General features: G+C 44.3%; 1 protein-coding gene across 1 annotated transcript in view; it reads right to left on the minus strand.

Moving 5' to 3' along the window:
* Window positions 1-16,964, minus strand: part of Racgap1 (Rac GTPase activating protein 1) — a 30,944-nt gene extending 13,980 nt beyond the window's left edge. Inside the window, exons 1-6 of the mRNA XM_036208476.1 lie at window positions 16,870-16,964; window positions 9,435-9,522; window positions 6,490-6,695; window positions 4,877-5,013; window positions 3,239-3,308; window positions 1,526-1,579 (exon numbers count right to left, since the gene is read on the minus strand). Of these exons, the coding sequence (XP_036064369.1) occupies window positions 1,526-1,579; window positions 3,239-3,308; window positions 4,877-5,013; window positions 6,490-6,695; window positions 9,435-9,519 (552 nt within the window). The 5' untranslated portion in view covers window positions 9,520-9,522; window positions 16,870-16,964. The remainder of the gene's footprint in view (window positions 1-1,525; window positions 1,580-3,238; window positions 3,309-4,876; window positions 5,014-6,489; window positions 6,696-9,434; window positions 9,523-16,869) is intronic.
* Window positions 16,965-20,009: the final 3,045 nt, after the last annotated feature.

Raw genomic sequence — 20,009 nt, forward strand, 5'->3', positions numbered from 1 at the left:
CCAGATAGAGCTCATATCCCATTCTACACACACTGCATCTGGAGCTTATGTTAGAGTACAAAAGTCCTGCATAAAAATTCACATGACAACTCAAAATAAACTCAAATATATTTTTTCCTATGACATGGAGATGTGGCCCAGACCCATGAACTAAAGTAGAATCCTGCCCACAGTCATTACTTCAAGTGACATCACTGTGGCCCTGCAGGACCGGAGAGATGCTCAGTGGGGAAAGGTGCTCACTGCACAAGACTGATGGTCTTTCCCAGAACCTACAGTGGCTGGGAAGGAACCAATTCTACTCACATGGCCATTCCCCCCCCACACACCTCTCTCTCTCTCATTCTCTCTCTCTCTCTCTCTCTCTCTCTCTCTCTCTCTCTCTCTCACACACACACACACACACACACACACACACACACACACAAATAGTAATAAATAAAATTTTTAAATCAAAAAAGTATTGCCCCAGTAGCACTAATCCATTTGTGTTTTGTGCTTGTTTGTTTTGAAACAGGGTTTCTCTATGTAGCCCTGGCTGTCCTGAAACTTGCTCTGTAGACCAGGCTAGGCTCCAATCACAGAGATCCACCCGACCCCGCCTCCCAAGTGCTGGGATTAAAAGTGTGGTGTTAAAAGTGTGCACCACCATAGCTGACCTACAGTTTGTGTTTTTTGTTTAACGATATCCAGAGATGTGTCAGAAATATAGTTTTGTATCCCAATTTCCCAAAAAGAAGAACTATTACTAATGGGATTTTTTGTTTGGTTGGTTTTTCTCTTAATATTTTCTTTTTCACATTATGTGTATGAGTAGCCTGCATATACATGTGAACACCACATGTATGACTGATGCCCAGGGAAGCTACAAGAGGCATTGGATCCCCTGAAACTAGAGTGACACACATTTGTGAGTCCCCACCTGGGAACACCATCCAGGTCATCTACACAAGCAGCAAGTGCTCTTATAACAGCAAGCCATCTTTCCAGCCCTGCTTTTGTTTTGTTTTATTTTGTTTGTTTGTTTGAAATAGAATATTACAATGTACTTCAACCTGGTCTCAAACTTGATAAATAGCCCAGGCTGGCCTCAAATTCATGATCTTCCTGACTCAACCTCCTTAGTGTTAAGATCACAACTGTGGGACAAGATGCCAGGAAAGAAAAAAAATTGTTTTGGTTTTTGGAGATAGGGTTTCTCTGTGTAGCCCTGGCTGTCCTTGAACTCATCGAGGTCCGCCTGCCTCTGCCTCCCAAGTGCTGGGATTAAAAGGCATGTGCCACCATTGCCTGGTGAGAACTCTTATTTTATTAACAATCAAACATCTGAGTCTAGTGGCCTAAGTTTATAATCCCAACCACTTGGAAGGCTGAGGCAGAAGGATCACAAATTTAAGGCTTTCCTGCACAGTAAGTTAAGGACATCCTGGGTGACAAGTGACTAGTGAGAGAGCATTTGCCAAGTGTCCATGGGGCCGTGGGTTCAAGCACCACCCAGGGAGAGGCAAGGAGAACATATACATACCCTCTTTTCTCGTTTCTTCATTTTGAAATTCTTCACCAGAGAAGAATCCCAGTCCTGTTGACAATTAGACTATGTTAATCTCTTTCTTTGGTTAGGCTGATCATAAATCCTGCAAATAAATTTACAGCAAACAAGTCAGACTACCTAACTTAAAACCCCAGGAGAGAGAAATTAAGACAGTCTTTGGCGTTTGCTCCACAGCTCCAGTTAGCAGCTTCCTTCAAATATTGAAGAAACAGTAACAGAATCAGGAACCAATGCCACAGAGACAGGGAAAGGTTAGACAATCAACCCTGCCGTGATTATTCCAGGTGCCTGGTCCTTTATTCCTGATTATTTTTCTAATTAGTTTTAGAACTTAGAGAATTTAAGACACTGCACTAACCATGTCAGATGTAACTCTTGCCCTAAGTGACTGCTCCAGTCTAATCGGACATTCCATCCAACTGTCCCACTGAAGGAGTTAGTTCACAGTTTCAACCCTCGTATCTCTCTTTCTTGATCCTAAGAGGTGGTTTGGTTTACTTTTGCATTCTGTGATTTTCACTACAGACTAGTTTCACTTCTGTTACGTCCAGTGGCATTCATTTTCCTACCACCCGAGCTGCCCTTGCTCCTGGTTACCCTACAAACACATTACCTAGAATCAGCACATACAACAGGAAGGCAACATGAACTGAACTTCCCCAATTCATGTTCAAATAATTTAGCTAGTGGTTGATCAGCCCCACTTATAACAGCTATCAGTTTTCCTCAAAACTCACCTGATGTTTGACTATATACCCCAGACCTACTCTACGTAATTCTTTATTTCAAAAGGTGGCTTCCCAATATTCATATCCTTAAAATGGACATTTGCTTCTCTGGTTAAACCCTGACTATGAGCAAAAACACTCCTAGGAATGTAGTAAGTACTTGCTACTTGCTTTGCCATCAAAAACCAAACACTAACAACGTCCTGTGCTTTGGTTTGTTTGCTGGGTTTCAGACTCCCACAGAAACGATGAACTGCCGTGGACTACCAGTCTCCTGAACATTAAAGACTAAAACACCAGTAGGGATATGAAACATTACCATTTATACAGAAATTTCACAGTTCTGCTGTCAACAAAAGCAAGGTAACAAGTTAGACACGACAACCATCACTTAACCAGAGAATAATATACTGCCCAGAAATTTAAATTCCCATCCTTCTGGCTCAGCTCAAGTCCTCCTATGAAGGATGGCTAAGCTTCCCTCAAGAAGCAGACTAACTGGGAAATAAAGTACAAATCTACTTGCAGCAGCAGCAGCAAATAAACCTAACCTGGGTTTACACAGCAAGCTCCAGGACAGCTTACAACTACACAGTGAGACCCTATCTCAAAAATTAAAAATAAAACACCCTGCCTGGTCAATCTTGCTGATTTTTACTCCTAGCTAGGGCTTTAACAAGTTAAGACATAATCAATTACTAGAGGTACCTCCCAGAGACCCTTCAGATAAACTCGACCTCACAGCAAATCCTGAATTTTACATTCTTACTTCTAGAAAATAAATATTTAAGTTAGTATCTTATAGCTTGGGTGGATTTATATTTTAAATTGCTAGCTCAGAATCTGTAACAAATCAACAATGAAAGAGTCGTAAAGGCTGGCCAAGGACAGGAGCAGAGATGCTCCTACAGGGCAGGTTAACAAAAGCAGATAACTCCAGAGATCAAATGTTTATTACCAGTGATTCATCAGTCTTGTCAAAGCTGATATCTGATAAAATGGAACCAGATTCATCAATGGTTGACAGTCTGGATTAAAAACAATAACACAGTGTTAGACACAGAACACCATAAAACAGAAAAGCCACCAGTACCCTGAAAAGTCCCACTGGTCAGATAACATGAGCAAGTTCACAGACACGCACAAGCTGCAGTCCTCGATGCAGGAAGCTGCTCTCCATTGTTTCCATAGAGCGCTGTGCGTGCAGAACAGCACAGTGGTGTCAGCAGCAAGTGGGGATTACAGCCAGGGCTATGGGAGCTTTTCTTGCTGTACTAAGGAAGCAGACTGAGGTTCAATTCGATTCCAATCAAGTCTGACACTTCCTACAGTGAATATTACCCAGCACTGGGCTTTAGGTTTGATATTTTTGTCTGAGACAAGGCCTCTAGACCAGGCTGTCCATGAACTTCCTATGTAATTGAAGATGATCTTCAACTTCTGACTCTCCTGGACCCACATCCCAAACACTGAGATTACAGATATGTACCGCCATGCCCAATTTACAAAGCACTGGGGACTGAGTCATACTAGGCAAGTACTCTACTGTCTGAGCTACCTCCCTAGCCCCCAGCACTGAATTTTTAAGACGTTAAGCCTAAGCTGAATATAGTAGTCCATGCAGATAATCCCAGCACTTGAGAGGCAACAAGCTCAGGAGTTCAAGGCCAGCTTGAGATATGAAAAACCCTACCTCAAAAAACAGGAGGGGCTGGGGGACTGTGAGAAGTGACGGCTCAGTGACTAAGAGCTCACACTACCTACAACATGCAGCATATAGTCTTTTACAGCTCCCATTCCAGGGGACCCACTACCCTCTTCTGGTTTACCTGGGTATCCCTGCACACATGGCTTACCCCCACACACTCATACTCATAATTCTTTTCATCTTTATTAAAAGAAAAGAGAAATCAAGTTCACATGTCTTCTTAGTTCTAAAGACCCCACCTGAACGGGGCATGGTGGCATGACAGCTTTAACCCCAGCAGCACTCAGGGGGCTAATGGAGCTCTATGGGTTCAAGGGCAGCCTGATGTAAAAGAGATTCAGCCAGCCAGGGCTACACCCTGAGACTCTGTCTCACCAAACCAAACAAGATTCCCCATGGACCAATCAGCCAACGAAACAAACAACCCTACCTTTTCCTACTTACTGTACTGGGTGGGAGTATTACATTCAAAGCTTGGCTGAGACTATTTTAGCACACTATAGAACCCAAATGATTGTCTGGTCTTAGCTCCCAGCAGCTGCAGAGCTCTCTGGAGAATAAACACTGTGAGTACTGCTGAACCGCTACTTCCACCTCTGGTGTCCTCGCAATGGACAAGATTAGTTATTGATGTGTAATTTAACACCAACATCAAAACTGCACCCACAGTGAAACAACATCCTAAGGAAAGCTTAAAATAATGAAAGGGAACGGTGCAAGCCTGCACCCCCCCCCCCCCCCCACCCCCCGCCTTCCCTCCCTCCCCCCCTAGGCTCTTCTGCTTGCTCAGCACACACCCCAGAAGCAGTACATTTAAGAGGTCAGATAATGGGACTTGTGACAGCTGGGCTGCTTGTGATCAGATGACAACAGATGCGGTTCCCCCACCTATTGTTCCCAGGGTTGCCACTGGATGCTTGGCCTCGGTTGAGAAAAGCTAGAGCTGATTTTTGCTCCTCGCTTAGCTGGATGCTGCCAGATGTGTCACACATGAGTATGTCTCGAATCAGCTGAATCTGTTGTTCCTACAGACCAAAGCAGAGGAAACATCATAACTAGCCAGGGAAGGAATCTTCACCTCAAATTTATGGGATAGACAGAAGACATTAAAATACAACATTATGCAAATGGGCCTTCAGGAAGGCATTACAACAAGAGAATATTAATTCACATCAAGCTCAGGCTGTGGCTGGTTTCTGATGAGTAAAATCAACTCCGTACAGAATGGGGTCTCTGCTATAAGATATTTAGATCACACATACTAATCCAAGAGAAGAGTGGTATAGGATGAGAGTTCCAAAACAGATTTCACATAGCAAAAATACTTCAAGTATTGTTTTTATCAGAACAATTATTGGCTTCTTTTATGGATCAAAGCAGTCACGTGTTTTTCAAACGATAAAACAAAATACATAAAATAAATACAAAGCTGAAATGCAGACAATTTGGGCTTACTGAGGCATCTAACACTGAGTTAAGATGGATTAGTCCCCTCAAGAAAAGCTCTCCTTTGCACCAAGACGCATCTTGTCACATCAAAATAACATGTACACCAGTCATACTGTTCAACTCACTAAGTCCATCTAGCCCTTCACCATGAGCCAGAGAAGTAATGAAGCATTAGCATTGCTTTGGCTGTATCGATGACAGCAGGCCAGTGCCTCCAACTCATAAAAGGAGAGCAATATTCTTGGTATTTAGAATAAACAATATAGCCTGCACATGGTGGCATATACCTCTAAACCCAGTATTCAGGGGGCAGAGGCAGGAGGATCAACCTTGAATTTCAGGCCATCAGGGATTATATAGAATCCTGTCTCAAAAGATACCCACCCACCCCTGAAGAACAGCAAATAAATTATGATACATAACTATTCTAGAATTTCATTATTATTCTCCCTCACTTTAATTCTTAGGAAAAAACAAAATTGGAGTGCTGGAACCCAGAACCAGGCAAGAATTTTACCAACTGCACTACATCCTTGACCATTTTGTTTTAACTCTCATTTGAAATCTGTCTAGTGAAAAAGTTTCAAGTCTAAAGGAAAAAAATAAGTATTAATTTCAAACTTAAAAAAACAGAGGCCAGGGGCTGTAGGAATGGCTCAGAGGTTTTAAGAGCACTGGCTGTTCTTCCAGGAGATCTGGGTTCAATTCCCAGCACCCACATGGCAGCTTACAACTGCCTGTAACTCCATCTCCAGTGGATCTGGCACACAGACATACCTGCTGACAAAATACAAATGCACCTAAAATAAAAATAAATGAATCATTTAAAAAAGAAAAAGAAACACACACACACACACACACACACACACACACACACACACACACACACCCAGAGGCCACAGGCTACAGTTTCATCTCTAATCACAGACAAGATGCCAAACGGGTTTCAGTTGTTTACATAAAGGGGGAATGGGGTATATCTGGTAAACAGAAACATTATCAACAATGCCTTCCCAACCCATCACCAGTCTAACATGCAAAGCAATACACACCAGCTTTGCACATTCAGCCTCAGCTCGCTGTCTCCGCTTGATCTCTACATCTACTTGGTTACGAGCATGCTTCAGCTTGACGTCCAGAGCGCTACGCCCAGTCTCTGCTTTCAATAATAGATCTTTAAATTTCTCCAGCTCCTGGTTGGTTCTTTGACATTTTTTCCGGAAATCCTCGAAGTCCTTCACAACCTGGATGAATTCAACTGAGGACAGGTAAAAACTTAATAATCCAAGCAGCAAAAATACAACTGCTCAAATAAACAGGCCTACAGTTAGCTTCATCCCAAATATAAAGTCTTGCTGGACTACAGTCAAACAGAGCTAAAAATGACCAGGAACAAACCCTGTTTTGTCACTTTGGACGAGAGCTTAGTGGGAAGCAATTCCTGATTCAATAGGCTTCACTTTGGGCTTCACCAGGGCATCTGCTATGGAGTGTGTAACTCATTAGTCACCTGGCTCCAGATGTCACCAATGCTGAAAGCTCCTCAACAGAAGGCAATCAAAGAGGGAAACCTTTGGGACAGCTGTCACACACCAGGACAGTCACATAAAACAAAAAACAGCCACCTTTACAGTCATACATTGCTGAACCTGAGTTAAAGAGCAAATTCAGGTATAACTGCTACAATATGCTCTAGCAGATATAGATTAATATTACAGATATCTAAGGCCTGTAATTCTATTCAGTGATAATTATACAAATATTGACCAGAAAGTAAAGAGCCAATTGCCTTTTCTGTTTAACAATGCCCCGAGGGGAAGTAAATACTCCAGTGTAAATGCAGAAATGATCACACTAGCTCTTGGAAAGTCACTGGAAGCAGAATGGGGACTCTGTTCAAACGTGTGCAGATGACATTCTCACTCCCAACAGCATGGAGCGCCCCAGCACTGTTCATTTTCATCCTTTGCTGGTGGTGCCGGCTGTTCTACACCACACCAGTGCCTTCAACTCCTGAGCTGACCTCAACTATCTCCAAGCATCGGTCTCCACCTACATCCTACGGGTCTATTTATTACTGGTCAAACCCTGTTTACAGATGAAACTAAGCCACATTCACCTAAAGACAGCAGATTTTTAGTTAGAGAAGGCATTTTCCTATACAAATTTAAACCATGTACAAAAATATGCAACATTCAAGCAATTTTAATTTGACTAAATTTCTAACTTGGTATACCAATTCATTCAAAAGAAACCCAGTCAGCTGGGCGGTGGTGGTGCACATCTTTAATCCCAGCACTTGGGAAGCAGGGGGCCAGTGGATCTCTGTGAGTTTGAGGCCATCGTGGTCTACAGAGGGAGTTTTAGGACAGCCAGGGCTACACAGAGAAAAATCCTGGGGGGCAGGGCGGGGAGGGAGATTGAGTCAGTAGCAGACCAATTTTAGCAAAATAGGATAGTATGAAAGTTATCTTAGGCAAAGAAATCAAATATTAGGACTGGAGAGATGGCTCAGCAGTTAAGAGCACTGGCTGCTCTTCCAGAGCACTTGGGTTCAATTCCCAGCACTCATATAGCAGCTCACAACTGTCTATAGCTCCAGTTGCAAGGGATCCAACACCCTCACAAAGACAGGCAAAATATCAATGCACTAAAAATATTTTTAAAATAAAATAAATTAAAGCCAGGTATGGTAGTACAAACCTTTAGACCCAGTACTTGGGAACTAAAGGCAGAGGCAGGCAGATCTCTGTAAGTTCAAGGCCAGCCTGGTCTATATAGTGAGTTCCAGGACAGCCAGAACTTAGAAGACTGAGGCCTGTGCTAGTCAGTGAACTGGAGGCCAGCTTGTCTGGGAGCAGTAAAAACAGAGATGTATGAGGTAGCTTTGTGCTTGTAGTCAGGAATCTGAGGCAAGAGGATTGCCATGACTTCAATTGTCTGGGCTACTGTATGAGACCCACCCTCTTAAAAAAGTAAAACAAAAAAGCAACATGCTTGGAAATCCAGATTTTTCCCAGTTCATGGAATAAATAAGAAATTGGTAATTAATATCAACTATTCTATGGAAAGAGACTCTTGGTAAACAAGCAAGCTAGATGGGTAAAGTTCACTTAAAAACATGATGAATGGGACTGGAGAGATGGTTCAGTAGTTAGAGCACTGGCTGCTCTTCCAGAGGACTCAGGTTCAAATCCCAGCACCCACATGGGCAGCTCACAACTGTCTGTAATTCCAGTTCCAAGGGATCTAGCACACTCACACAGATGTATATGCAGGCAAAGCACCAATGCACATAAAATAAAAATAATTATTAAAAACAAAAACAAAAAATCACGATGGATGGCTCAATGGTAAAGAAAGCCTGAGCTAGTTTCCAGCACCATATCAGGCAGCTTACAACACCAGTACTGCCGCTCCAGAGGCACCTATGCCCTCTTCTGGCCACTACGGGTACCCAAATACACAGAATTTTTTTTTTAAAGAGTAATATAGAAAGAAAGAGAGATGGCTCAGCGGTTAAGAGCACTCACTGATGTTCCAGAGGACCCAGGTTCAATTCCCAGCCTGTGAGGTGTCTGATCATACCAGAATAAAAAAAAATTTTTTTTAAGTAATATAGAATAAATATTAATGGTCCTTTGAAATGAGTGCTCAGTACACTTTGGCCAGCAGTAGCCATCACTGTCTTTTTTTTTCCCTGAGACAGGGTTTCTCTGTAGCTTTGGAGCCTGTCCTGGAACTCACTCTGTAGCCCAGGCTGGCCTCAAACTCACAGAGACCCACCTGCCTCTGCCTCCCGGGTGCTGGGATTACAGGCGTGCGCCCCACCGCCCGGCTTCATCGCCGTCTTTTAGGGAAGCTGAAAGAGCACTCACTTTCAGAATTCCGCACAATCCAGCATTATAAAAACCAAACGCTGGAACCTGCTGGGTTTCCTTTTCATATCACGCACCCTCCCTCCCCACCCTCCCCAGACCAGCTCAGAATGACTTACTGCTTTCATTTCCTTCATTGATAACCTCCAACCGACGCACAAGCTGCTCAAACAGAGTCCACAAATTCACCACTGTAGCATCCATCTTCTGCCAAGAAATCAAATATACATCAGGGAAGCTGCCTTCTCCCCCTTACAAAAGGTTCACTAACAGTCTAGTAAATCCATCAGTGACCAACACCTGGACCCTCCTACTATGCAGCCACCATTTCAAGAATCTTTTGTTTATTTGCTGGTTGGGTTTGTTGTTTTTTCAAGACAGGGTTTCTCTGTTTTAACAGCTCTAGCTGTCCTGGAACTTGCTCTGTAGACAAGGCTGGCCTTAAACTCACAGAAAACCGCCTGGCTCTGCCTCCCGGGTGCTGAAATTAAAGGCGTGTGCCACAACTGCCCAACTACCATTTCAAGAATCTTAAACCAATTTTATGATCCTAATCTAAAAAAAAGTTAATGTCTTTGTTTTGTTTAATTTTTGTGGCCCCGCCCCCTTGTTTCAAGAGATCCACCTGTGCTGGGATTAAAGGCTTGCTCCCACTACTGGGCTGCCCTTTTATTTTTTGAGATGAGGTCTTACTAGTTACTCAAGATGGTCTTGAACTCACAATCTTCCTGTGTCAGAATTACAAATGCTGGGATTGCAAGCATGTGCCTGAGCTGCACTGAACTGGAAACCGTTGGAAACCACGGACAACATACAGCTTCTGTCTACTTCTAGGTCAATCCTCATTCCTTACAATGGTGCCGATGCTAACTGCCTTCAGTAGGAAGGAGCATGTCTGTGGACTATAAACACTACCAACCACAAACAAAATGTGGTTCTTCACATCTAATTTAACAACATTTTTTGCTACTTTAATCTCTCAGACTTTGAAAACCTATAATGTACCTCAAAATGTTTATTTTTTATCTCACTTTTAGCAAACATCCTGTCACAACTGTCTCGTAAAAGGCAAGACATGGTCAGCACATTTCCCACCAATGGCACAGGTGACATCACACAGTGATTAAGTAGGGAAACTGCCAGCTCAGCAGCACAAGAATTATTTCTGTAGTGTGGGTTCTCTGCTGGAATGCATGCAGGGACTGTGTCTAATAAATTTATACTAAGTACAGGCAGAGATTATGTTCTACCACTCTGGCATCGGAGAGACAATGCACCACCTTCACAATGACAAGGGCAAGGGAAAAACCATTTGTTAGTGAGCTCTGGATAGGAATTTCAGGCTTTGTGTTTCCTCCCAAAGACCTGCTAATATCACATTAAAAACTTAGGCCACCTTCCAGGCAGCTTTGTTCCAAATAGACTTCAACAGGAATGGATTAGAAAAATAAGTTCTTTGTTTAGTCGTCAGGAAAAACATTTCCAATGTGACAAAAATTATTAAGGGAAGAAAATGTCAAATTTCTTAACTTGAAAATGAACTATTCTTAGAAACACATAGAGGACTCTCACGCTCCTCTCACCCCTGATGCTCTGTCCAGGTAGTTACTCTATGTAGCTAAATAAAAACTTCAAAACTCTACTTTAATAGAGTTTTTAGTGATTTTGCAAATATTTGTAAGAGTGTACCATAAGCTACAATGGTAAGAAATGGAAAAAAGAAAAGAAGAAACAAACAAAACCCCACAATAAAACAAAGGAATGCATGAGCATAAAAATATCTTCTATTAAACAGTACAGAAATATTCATCTGTAGTCATGAAACAACCGCTATAATAGCAATTAAAATAAAAATTCTATCAGTCCCAAGCCTGTCTGAAGTGTAACTTGAATAGGGCTGGAACCATGCTCTTCAAATGGCAACGTATCTGGTTCCAAGCAACAAACCATGGCAAGCTGCTAAGCAACCAGACTAAGCGACTTATTACAAAATCTTCCTCCAAAGTAGAACGAAGTAAGAGTGGCATTACGGCCAGCAGGAAGGCATGTGGAAGTCACGGAGAGGACCACACACAGGTGCTGCACAACAGAAGCAGGAAGAACACTCAGGATCGATTCAAATGATGATCTCCTCTGGCTCCCAGTAAAAACAGAGGTCAGTCACTAGTCAGCAGTTGTAACAAGGATATTGATCTCTCCTATCGCAGCATCATAAGTATATCCTGCAATTCCAAACATGAAAACCCCTGTGAAGGGGTTCAGGAGAGTAGATTCTGCAGCAACTAGGATGCTGAAAATGAGGGAGGGGATTTCTTGTTTTTGAGACCTGGCCTGAAACACAGAGATCTGCTTGCCTCTGGAATTAAAGGTATGAACCACCACACCAGGCAAAACCACATTTTCGAGCAGGCGAGGTGCTTTGTGCTACAAGCTCAGCTCTAGAGATGGCCACAGGCTCCAGGCCAGGAGGCTACCCGGCAGAGCCTTGTCTCAAAACACAACCAAAAATGTTGTCTTTAATGACAGTAAGACCTGACCTGAGCCTCTCTATGATCTGTGTCCCACCACAGTGTATGCTGAAACTGAACTCCCTATGCAGCAGGACTAGAATGCTAAGGGACTAGTGTGCCCTTGCAAGAGGGCCTGAAGGAGGAACTAGGCGGCCCTACTGCTCTTCTGCCATGAGGTCACAAAAAGGCATCAAGGAAACAAAGGAAATCCTTATCAAGCAATCTTAGGGCACTGCCATCTTGGACTTTCTAAACTCTAAGAAGTAAATGACTGTTTGGGGGTTAAAGAGAGAACTCTGGCGGGCATTGGTGGAGCACGCACACAAAATAAATGTCTGCTCCTCATGAATTATAGTTTAAGGTACTTTGTTACAACAGCAGAAATCAAAAGAAACTTCACATTTTCTCATGTTTCTTTAGTCCATGGTCACTCTGGGTTCTATGCACACCCCAAGGAGCAAGGGTTAGAGCTGGTTGGCTGTGGTTTTGGTGTAGTTCTGAGGAAGGGCTATTTGAGACTGCCCAGGCTGGCTTTGAACTCACAGCAATCCTACTTCAGCCTCCCACGTGGTGATATTATAAGGTATGAGCCACTCTGCCCAGCTGAAGAAAGAGGCAATCTCTTGAAAACAAACCCAATTCCCAAAACACACTCTACAAGACAATGTAGCTGGTGTATGCAGTCTCAGGCTGGTCTCCTCCATGTGTACTAGTTAAAATTCCAATGCAACACGGCAGTGCTGGTGCACACCTTTAATCCCAGCACTAAGAGGCAGAAGCAGGCAGATCTCTGAGTTTGAGGCCAGCCTGGCCTACAGGGTGAGTTCTAGAACAGCCAGGGCTACACAGAGAAACCCTGTCTCAAAAAAACAAACAAAAAAATTAAGCTTATAAAAATATGAAATGTATCACTGTGTTGTTTGGGGTCTGATAGTTTTAATTAGATTCTGGGAGAGTGATTCACAACTCCAGTAATTTCCCCCTAAGTAGTCTAGACTGTCTCCACATGAGGCTCCACTAAATTCAGAAGCAAAGATTATTTTTTAAAATAGTGCTACATAATATTTAAAATATGCCTTTGCTGTGAATTGAGTACTGAACTTGACATTCCACATCTTTCTTCATATGAATCTAATTAACTAAGCTGCTACTTTATAGACAACTTAGAAATAAGAACTGACTAAATACTGAGTGCACATGAAATGCAGGTGTGGAGGCAAAGTCTATCTATCCTCTTTCCACCCTAACACACTCAATGTCATAAAGTATCAACCATATATGCTGCAGATTTTTTCAGACACCTGCAAATCCTAACAGTCACACAGAGCAGAGACCTGTATATGTGTATAAACAGACATCAGCTTGTGCATATGTGTGTACACACAGATGTCAGTCAGCATGTGCATGTGTATGCACACAGACGTCAGTCAGCATGTGCATATGTGTGTACACACAGATGTCAGTCAGCATGTGCATGTGTGCACACAGACATCAGTCAGCATGTGCATATGTGTGTGCACAGACATCAGTCAGCATGTGTATATGTGTGTGCACACAGACATCAGTCAGCATGTGTATATGTGGGTAAACACAGACATCAGCTAGAATCCAGACCAAAAAAGATGACAAACTTCTGCCGGGGTCATACAAGCTGTTCTCGATGAGGCTCTTACTTCTAAAGAAAGTTGATTTTTTTCCCCCTCTAATATAGGTTTGCTTAGGGGAACTAAAATCTGGTTCTAGTAAAATATACTCCTCTTTATATGCTGGGGTATCTTATATTCTAACATTCTACAGAAGTGACTCTCAGGAATTATTTATAGGTGACAAAAATATCTCCCTACATCACTACTAACTCTCAATACCTCAGTCAAATTGTAACTCGGAGAGCTAAAGCTTACTTGTCCTTCTCAGTGTCAATTGAGAATGGTTTTGATTTTCCTGCTGGGCCACATTTTCCTCTCCTGTCTGCTTCCCCCCTGTATTATTTAGCTTCCCGGCTAGGAGACGCACTAATGTGAGAGGAGACGGCCGTGCTGGAAAGCTGCTCTCAGCTGCAGAGCAGCGGGCACTTCTACAGCAGAGGCTGCTGCCTTTGAGAATGCAGCAACCGGCTTGTGTGGGGAGCAAGGAAATCAGTTTATAGAGCACTCTAACAGAAAGGTGCCCAGAATCTCAGCTGTTGCTGTTACTGATGGGGAGCCCCCAAGGTGGGGAAGTCACGGTGTTACAATCCCAATCTGTGAGGATCCCTAAGGGAGCAATTTGGCAACACCGGGAGAAAGAGTCTCAGCTTGCTGTTATTGCTTTGAGGCCCCAATTTAATTTCAATCACCCAGCGAAGAGACAGACAGTCCTTCCGAACAACAGACCATTACAGGTCTTACTGCAGGGCATCCTGGGAAAAGCATCTATACCAGTCCTACAAACAATATTATTAAGAAAACTATATATCAGGTTTTTTAGATGTTATGTAGTATTAGACAAAACAATGGCAGATTGCTTGGTGTTTTGTAGTTGTTTTTTTTTTCTTCTCAACAAAGTGTTTTAATGAAAAACATTATTATACACATTGCTGTTCTAGAGATTCCCAAGAAATTAACAATGTAGGTTTTCTGCTGCCAAGGAAAAGCACTCCCAAAGACAAGCTCGACACGAGGATGAGGTCCTTCAACAGCACTTCAGAACAATTCATTTCCCTAAGTGTCCAGCGTCTGCTCCATATCAAAGGCAGAAGAAACACTACCGTGGGTCCAGCTGTTCCTATGAACAAATCAACTGCAGAAAGAGAAACAGAATGTCCTGGGCTCAACCTGAGTCAGGACTGAAGTGAGGGAAGGGAAAACTGAATTGTAATGTTTTCAGCTCAGCACACTGGTGTTCCATTTCCTGCTAGGTCTTCCGGGTCTGCAAGTCTAGGGTAAGTCTCACCAATCCCCAAAGTCTTAATGATCTCCATCAACTTGGTCATCTGTAACACTCAGGCAGACATAAAAACACTGTCTCAGATGGTAATAGGTGTTGGGAGGATGACACCTTTTAAGCAGGAAACAAAAACCTTACCACCCAGATTCCACCCTTTGTCCATCATACGCTGTCAAAGCTACACTGCAAGGCACACACGATTTCATGTTTTGTTTATTAGCACTTTGTGTCAATTAAGAATTGACTGAATTCCCTTTGGATTTAGATAATTACCCTCTGCCTGCAGTCTCTAGCATGGTATGTCCCATGCTTGTCATAACCACCTCCCCCATCCCAACCCTCCTCCCCACACACACCCAGGAATCTTCACTCACTTCTCAGTGAAGTCTCTGCTAACCACCCTATTTAAAATTGCAACTTTTCAGAAATGCCAGCTTTATTTTGCTCCAAAGCCCTTGTCTCTGTCTAATATACTCAGCTTTACTGTCTGCAAAGCAAAGACTTTTGTCTGTTTGCCGCAGAGCAACCAGCGTTTAGAACACAGCCTGATACCTGGAAGGTGATTTGACACTCACTGAATGAGTGAACCTCATGACCAGTATTCTTCAGGTCTTTAAGGAGAGTCTTTGGAACAGGTTTTTAATTAATGTATCATGGTATAAAGGCCTTAAATGGCTCTTGATAAATACTGCCAAAATATTTTCTAAAACTGGTGGCACATGCATCTATAACCAGCTACTTTGGTGGCTGAGGCAGGAGAGTCCTTCTTGGAAGCCAGCTGGGACAACAAAGCAAGACTTTTGTCAACTGAAATTCCCGGGGGAAAAGCCAATGTTAAGGGTTCTATAAGGCTGATTAGAACTCCTGTGTTTATGGAGCGTCAGACAGACTGTCTCAGAGCTGGAGTCAAATGATCTCAGGTGATGTTTGGCTCCACTAATTCACCAGCACCTCCTTGTGACATCGGATGAAATTTCAGCATGAATGAAAAGGCTACTACTACCTTTGAGCCACCACGCCTGTAATCCGAGCACTCAGGAGGCAGAGGCAGGCAGATCTCTGAGTTCAAGGCCAGCCTGGTCTACAAGAGTGAGTTCCAGGACAGCCAGGACTACACAGAAAAACCATCTTGAGGGGGTGGGGAGACTACCACTTTTCACCAACCCCAAAGCTAAAGATCACCACTAAGCAACATTGAAAACTAATACAGCAGGTTCCCCTGCTTTACTGCAACCCACTGGCACACCCGCTTCATCAGTCAACACATTTTTAAGTAGAAGCAGAAAACAATCTTACTTGGACTTAAAGAAGTGTGCAGCTGTGGTCTTTAGCTCAAACCACGCCTGCCTAGCATGCATAAGCAAGCGCCTGGCTTCTGTCCTCAGCACAGCAAATACTGGGAACGGGTGAGCCACCCTCTGTAATCCCCAAGTTATCCTGTCATGCCTGCTTTCCCAGCACTCCAGAAGTAGGAGGATCGGAAGTGCAAAGTTATCCTTGGCTACAAAAGGCCAGCCTGGGCTACATAAGACACCGTCACGTATACTCGCATAGGGTACAGTTTACTTAGGAGTGACGAAACTTTAAAGAGACACGGTGACTCCAATGACCCTCCTACACACTACTGGAATGCTACCAGACAACAGCCTTAGCTTTTCTGCTGGGGGAAGCTGTGACTAAGCTAAGACGGTTATCTGGTAGCATCAGAAACCTGCTACAGGATGGTAGATGAGTGAGTGACAGAGTTGGGCAATGAATTGTTATTTCAAGGGGGGCTAAAGATCACCGGAGACAGTCAGGGTTCCGAATTTCCAGCATTCCAATTCTCCACCATTAGGGATGCTCTAATTAACCTTGTGGGAGACAGCTCTGGGCCGCCTGGGGCCCTCAAACACCCGGGCTTTCTCCCTCGGAAAACCCTGCTCCTCCGAAAGGGAAAAGCGGCGCCCCACGCCAGCCACTGCCAGGCCCGGCCCGGCAGCGAAGACCACCTGGGGGAACCACACCCCCACCCCCACCCCGGCCACGCCTCGAAAGGACGCCCCGGACAGGGCACGAAACGCGACGCCAAGAGCAGCCCCCGCCCCGGCCGCCCGCTCGCGGCCTCGGCCCCGCTTACCGAGGCTCCCGGTCCCGCGCACACGCAACCCCGACCGGCCCGAGGCGCTCCCTCTCCCGCCGCCGCGCCCCAGGAGGGCTGCTGTCGGCTCGCGGCGCGCCTCACTAACGGCAGAGTGGAACCGCGCCGCCAGATCCGGTTCAAAATCGCGCACCAACCAATCACAGAGGACCTCATCCTCACGACGACGCATGCGTCAGGGCTAGGGGGCGGGCGCAAAAAAAATGGGAATGAGCATGCGCGTTACGTTAGGGAGACGCCAAAGGGGGCCATTTTGACTAAGGGCACAGTTCGGGTGGGGGCGTTGTGATGTGTTTTGCTGGGGTAGTGGGGGGAGTGTTCTGTGGTCCCTGTAGGTTCTCCGCCCTTGGCTCCGGCTCCCTTTCCTGTAATTATTTTAATGACCTGTTGACTAATTGCATATTATTCTTGCCTCCTTGTTTCCCCGGGCAGGCAACTAGGGCTCTTGGAAACTAATAACTGAATAGTTTCGGGTCTTACTGTAGAATAGGAAGAATTCCAGAAGGAGACAGAGTAGCAATCATTTTAACCATATTTTCTGAGCTATAATTATCCCTTCATTCATTCAAGTATTCATTCAGACTTTTATTTGATGCACAGTAAGTATGCCAACTTCATAGCAAACACTCTGCTTGATCATGTGGTCTCTGCTCTCCAGTAGCTATGAAAGGCGGAGACAGTTCAAAGAAACAAACAGAAATACAAAATGAAGTGTTATAATCCCGTATAATAAATGCACTTAAAATCTGGCATTATGCTGGTACAGAGCTTTGGAACTTTTAAAAGATCTGGACCCAACATCAGAAATGCACTTTACACTACAACCAAGTATCAGCGAACTATTCATTCTTAATCTGTTAATGTACTCTCTGTCTTTTTATTCTTTTGTTGTTGTTTCTCTGTCTTAGAGTCCCTTCCTTCCTTCCTTCCTGAATTTACTAATCAAGGAGGAATGGCTACCAGCAACTTGACAAAATACTGGCTAGATAGAGCTTATTAGAAACAGTGAGTCAGTCCCTGTGATGGTGCAAGCCTTTAATCCCAGCACTCTGGAGACAGAGGCAGGAGGATCTCTGTAAATTCAAGTTCAGCCTGGTCTACGTAGTGAGCTCCAGGCTAGCCCATATCTGACTTCTCTACAGTAACCAGCCTGATCGGCTTCAATAGTCTAACCTGGAAAACTGTACCCCTCCTTGAGCTCTCTACAACTGTGACATTTAAAAAGACAGTTCAGGGCTGGAGAGATGGCTCAGCGGTTAAGAGCACTGGCTTTTCTTCCAGAGGCCATGAGTTCAATTCCCAGCAACCACATGGTGGCTCACAACCATCTGTAATGAGATCTGGCGCCCTCTTCTGGCATGCAGGCAGAACACTGTATACATAATAAATAAATAAATCTTAAAAAAAAAAAAAAAAAAAAAAGCCAGTTCAACATGGGCATGGTCACACGCACCCATAATTCCCACACTTGGGAAGTGGAGATCAAGACCATCTTAAAACAAACAAAGCAGATCCAACTATGACTGTTCCTTACTTAAAACCATCAATGACTTCATTTCACCTCTCCTCCCTGATAAAAAGCAGAGCCCTTCCTCAATCTCCAGCCAGGTCCCAAAGTTCACCAAGTACTCCTAGCATCCAGGGCTTTACTCTTGCTGTTCCATCTGCCCCAACACTCTTCCTGCCCACCCCCATCTGACTAAGTTCCACTCTTTGGGTGGCTTGAACTTTAACTGCTTTCTTCAAAGGGAGCTATGCTACCTGCCTCTGTGTCTTTGCTATAAGCACTGTGCCCCCATATGAGTCACCTCGTCTTTTTGTGGTTCTTTTTACTCGTTACTTTTGTATGGCCTCCCACATGCTAACTGAGCTTTGCCTCGGTTGTCTATAAGTGGAAATGATGTCTATCTCATTAGGCCATTCAGAGGAATAACTCAGATGTCCTTGTAAAACCTAGCACATGTCTCAGTGTAGAGTAAGTGCTCAGAGAGTGTCCCTTACCTTGCTTGCTGGGCTGTCAGCTTCGGGAGACAGCAGTGGTACACTGTGCTGATACTTTGTGCTCTAACAAATAAAGTTTTCCTGGAGACCAGAGGGCAGAGCTAGCCACTAATTAACCATAGAGGCCAGGCATGGTGGCACACACCTTTAATCCCAGCACTTGGGAGGAGAAAGCAGGAAGATCAGGAGTTCAAGGCCAGTCTGGGCTACTCGAGATTGATCCAGTCTCAAAGAGAAACAGAGCCAAGTGATGGAGACTCACGCCTTTAATCCCAGCACTGGGGATCTCATGCCTTTGATCCCAGTACTTGGGAGGCACACACCCTTAATCCCAGCACTAAGGAGGTGGAGACAGGAAGTGATATGGCTGGGCGGAGAAAGGAATATAAGGTGGAAGGAGACAGGAACTCAACCCCTTTTCAGGCTAGGAGTTGGCAAGGCAAGAGGTGGTCGTGGCTTGCTCCTTTGTCTTTCTCATCTTTCAGCGTTTACTTTCGATATCTGGCTCCAGGTTTTTACTATTAAGACCAATTAGGATTCCTGCTACAGTATGCCTTTGTACCACATTTCCCATTGTAGGCAGCCCCAATAAAAAGTCATTCGAGCGCAGGTCAAGTTGAGCTCAACCACATGGTGGCAGTATTCCACCCCACCACCCAATCTACATGGTCCAAAGATGCCTGGGGGCGGGTCATCTCCACTGGCACTATCCTACTCAACCCCCTTTGCCTGCTGCTCCAGTGTATTGAGAAAAAAAATGCAGTGTGTGTGTGTGTGTGTGTGTGTGTGTGTGTGTGTGTGTGTGTGTTTGCTGGTATGGGGCGGGGGTGGGTGGGGGATGAGTTGGAGGGGTGTTAAAATCCTTTCACCCCACTTAGTTTTCAGCATAGGGAGCATGTTGGGCTCCACTTGGACAGGGAAAACCAAAGGTTCTTGTTCTAGGAAGCCTAGAGGTCAATCCTGCCTCTGCCACTTATTGAAGGCACCGGCTTTTAATCTAGTTCTTCCGTCTCCAGCCTCTGAAGACCACAGTGGTGCAGAGTGTCAAGTGTCGGGATGTGGATGGAGGGTGGCTAAGTCTGTGAAAGGGCTTCAGTCCTGGGGTGTGAGTCCTTCCT

Source organism: Onychomys torridus, chromosome 16 (genome assembly GCF_903995425.1).
Source record: "Onychomys torridus chromosome 16, mOncTor1.1, whole genome shotgun sequence".
In the NCBI taxonomy this organism is placed as follows: domain Eukaryota; kingdom Metazoa; phylum Chordata; class Mammalia; order Rodentia; family Cricetidae; genus Onychomys; species Onychomys torridus.